Source organism: Leucopleurus acutus (assembly GCF_964270905.1).
Source record: "Leucopleurus acutus genome assembly, chromosome: 2".
NCBI classification, from domain to species: domain Eukaryota; kingdom Metazoa; phylum Chordata; class Mammalia; order Artiodactyla; family Delphinidae; genus Leucopleurus; species Leucopleurus acutus.
In genome coordinates this window covers 13,935,412-13,938,902 of record NC_139143.1, presented here as the reverse complement: position 1 = coordinate 13,938,902, position 3,491 = coordinate 13,935,412, and the positions used below count along the sequence as shown (strand labels likewise).

The following is a 3,491-nucleotide window of genomic DNA, read 5'->3' as shown; positions in this document are numbered from 1 at the left end:
TCTCCTTCACTAAATATGTTTTTAGGCATGGCATAATGGCAGCAGAAAAAAATTTCAAAACGGAACGCTTTCTCATCTGCAGAAATAAGCTTTCAGGGCAATATTAATGATAAGAGCCACTACTTTACCTTTTCACCTCATTATTAGAGTAACATGACTGCATAAAATATTTAGCAGATTTCCCATATTTTCTTTGAGGAAACAGAGTAAGATTTCGTACATACGGTTTTAGCCAGCATACCATTACACTTTCAAACCATCTGTCCCTGCATAATTGCTTTTAATATTTTTGGTCATTCTCAAGGTACCCTGAGACAAACATATTCACGAATAATTCATGGGGCAACGATACCCTCTGCCTCTGTAGGACAAGTCTTATAAAATCTGTATCAGATGTGGGAAATGACACTGGTCCAGCTAACGTTTTCTTTCCATGCTACATTCTAAGGACTCTAACGAGTCACAAACGGAAGGAAGCATTTTTGTTTGAAACGTTTTATTTTCTTTTTTAAAAAGTTGAAGTATAGTTGATTTACAATGTTGTGTTAGTTTCAGGTGTACAGCAAAATGATTCAGTTATACATACTTATTGTTCACAACGTTTTAAATGCAATAATAAAAAGAATAAAAATACTGAAACAGCCCACCCCCGCCCGGCGTCGGGCCGTCGGACAGGCGGGAAGGGGTGGGTGCTCGGGGAGGATGGCGGTGGCGGCGGCGGTGGGAGTGGGCGCTGGCGCCGGGGGCCCAGGAGCCGCGGGCGGCAGCGGCGGGGCGCGCGAGGGCGCGCGGGTGGCGGCGCTGTGCCTGCTGTGGTACGCGCTGAGCGCGGGCGGCAATGTAGTCAACAAGGTGATCCTGAGCGCCTTCCCGTTCCCCGTGACCGTGTCGCTGTGCCACATCCTGGCGTTGTGCGCGGGGCTCCCGCCTCTGCTCCGCGCCTGGCGCGTGCCCCCGGCGCCGCCAGTCTCGGGCCCTGGGCCCGGTCCGCATCAGTCGCCGGGCCCGCTCCTGCCACCGCGCTTCTACCCGCGCTACGTGCTGCCACTCGCCTTCGGCAAGTACTTCGCGTCAGTGTCCGCGCACGTCAGCATCTGGAAGGTGCCCGTGTCCTACGCGCACACCGTCAAGGCCACCATGCCCATCTGGGTGGTCCTCCTGTCCCGGATCATCATGAAGGAGAAACAGAGCACCAAGGTGTACCTGTCACTCATCCCCATCATCAGCGGCGTCCTGCTGGCCACTGTCACGGAGTTGTCCTTCGACATGTGGGGGCTTGTCAGTGCCCTTGCTGCCACACTGTGCTTCTCGCTTCAGAATATTTTCTCCAAAAAGGTATTAAGAGATTCAAGGATCCACCATCTCCGACTGCTGAACATCTTGGGCTGCCATGCCGTCTTTTTTATGATCCCCACGTGGGTCCTGGTGGACCTCTCGGCTTTCCTGGTCAGCAGCGACCTGACCTATGTGTCCCAGTGGCCTTGGATGCTTCTGCTCCTGGCTGTCAGCGGCTTCTGTAACTTTGCCCAGAACGTCATTGCCTTCAGCATCCTCAACCTCATCAGCCCTCTGAGCTACTCGGTCGCCAACGCCACCAAGAGAATCATGGTCATCACAGTGTCCCTGATCATGCTGCGAAACCCAGTCACCAGCACCAACGTCCTGGGCATGATGACGGCCATCCTGGGAGTCTTTCTGTACAACAAGACCAAGTATGACGCGAATCAGCAAGCCCGGAAGCACCTCCTCCCCGTCACGACGGGGGACCTGAGCAGTAAGGAGCATCATCGGAGCGCCCTGGAGAAGCCCCACAACGGCATTCTCTTCCCCCAGCACGGGGACTATCAGTACGGCCGCAACAACATCTTGACAGATCACTTCCAGTACAGCCGGCAGAGCTACCCAAACTCGTACACTTTGAACCGTTACGACGTGTAGAGTCTAGCGACCGGGGCAGGATGTTCTGCCAATCCTCCCTCTTACCCCCCAGCAGTACCAGAAACTTCTGACAACCAGTGAATGTACAACCCGGCCAAGGGGGGATGGTGCAGAACCATCAGAAGACCCTGGGGTTCCCGGCCCCCTGGGGGCAGCAGGATGCCGTCCCTGCAGTGGGGACCACTGCTCCCGAGCTCCGGTGTTTCATGCCCTTTCTTCCTGGAGTCTGTCTTCTGAGGGCTGCGTCGCCGTATGGAAATCTCGTCCGGCTTTTACCTTTCTGTGTGGACTTACTTCCCAAGTCATGTTTTTCAGAGTTCTTGTTCTGTTTTCCAGATAACAGCCAGGACCCTCTCTGGAAAGGACACAGACCTCAGAGTGGGCAAGAGGTGGTTTGCAGGGAGGGTGGCAAGGAAAGGACCCTAGGGTGGTGCTTGGTGACAGACTAGCAGCTTTAATTCCACTGCTCAGGTAGGCGTAGGACTGGTGCAGCCATGGAGCAGAGGAGTGTAACGGTTATTGAAAACATCTCCAGCCACAAAGATGGACTCAGCTTTCTGATCAGCCCCATGGCTGTTTGCAGTTCTGGCAAACGTTCCCCAGTGCAAAGCTATTGTAATTAGCATTGAATTCTTAGAGCCTAATTCTGACCCAAAAGTCAGAGGTGGCGTGTGCCCGGATCCAGAGGGAAAGGTGGCCGCTGTCTCCTGGGCTCCCTCTCCCGTTGCTGGAGCAGGGCATCTCTCCTCTCGGAGCAGCAAGGAGGAGGGGATGCAGGGCTGTGAGAAGGATCATGAGGAAATCGTGTTCAGTGTTTCAGGCTCTATTCCTATATTTGTTTTGTTTCTTGAGCTTTCACCACTTCTGTGCTGACTTAGTAGGATGTTTGGGGGGGGGGTGATGTTGGCTTTATGAGGATCTTGCATTTTCCTAGGGCAAATTTTGTAGCTGTCTGTGCTTTTATGCCCCCATCCCCCTTAGGGGATGCAGGATGCATGAGGATCACCTTATGGTTGGAAAACCCTTTTGTTTTTAAGCATTTAAAAACAAGAAAAGTTGCTGGCGATGCCTGTCTCGGCACATTTCTGCGTTTAGTAGCAAGGAAGTGTTTTGAAAAGCTGGCCACTAGCTTTTCTAGAGAGCAGTCCCTGAAAGTGAGATAAATCAAGAATGTCATCTCGATGGTTTGCGTCACAGGTGAGAGCTCAGTGCTCTGATTTCCATTAGCTGTTCTTGTGGTGTTTGCATTAGGATCGGAATCATGTCCCAGTGAAGCGGCAAGCACCAAGCTAGGATTTGGTTTGCCACATCAGTCTTTGGTCAAGAAAAAGTTTGGGTTTTGGCAAAATCACTCGAGGAAAATTATGTGACCCAGGTGCTGAGGTCCAGGTCGGGACACCTGGCATCACTAGAGACTGTGCCCTCGGAAAGGACCACTTGCTTGGCTCTGAGGGTCTTCGCTGATGGCAGCCTTCTTCCTTCAGCCCTGTCCCCGGTCTCTTGAACAGGCACTTGGCTTGATCAGCAGATGGGATATCGGGTCACCCTTTACC

The 3,491-nt window shown here is 52.5% G+C and overlaps 1 protein-coding gene across 1 annotated transcript; it reads left to right on the top strand.

The window, feature by feature from the left end:
• Positions 1 to 702: 702 nt before the first annotated feature.
• Positions 703 to 2,635, top strand: LOC309958370 (solute carrier family 35 member E1; the record flags this gene model as incomplete). The annotated part of the gene is made up of 1 exon (XM_082834187.1): positions 703 to 2,635. One exon carries the CDS (start codon positions 703 to 705, stop codon positions 1,936 to 1,938), a length of 1,236 nt encoding a protein of 411 aa, XP_082690313.1. The 3' UTR covers positions 1,939 to 2,635.
• Positions 2,636 to 3,491: the final 856 nt, after the last annotated feature.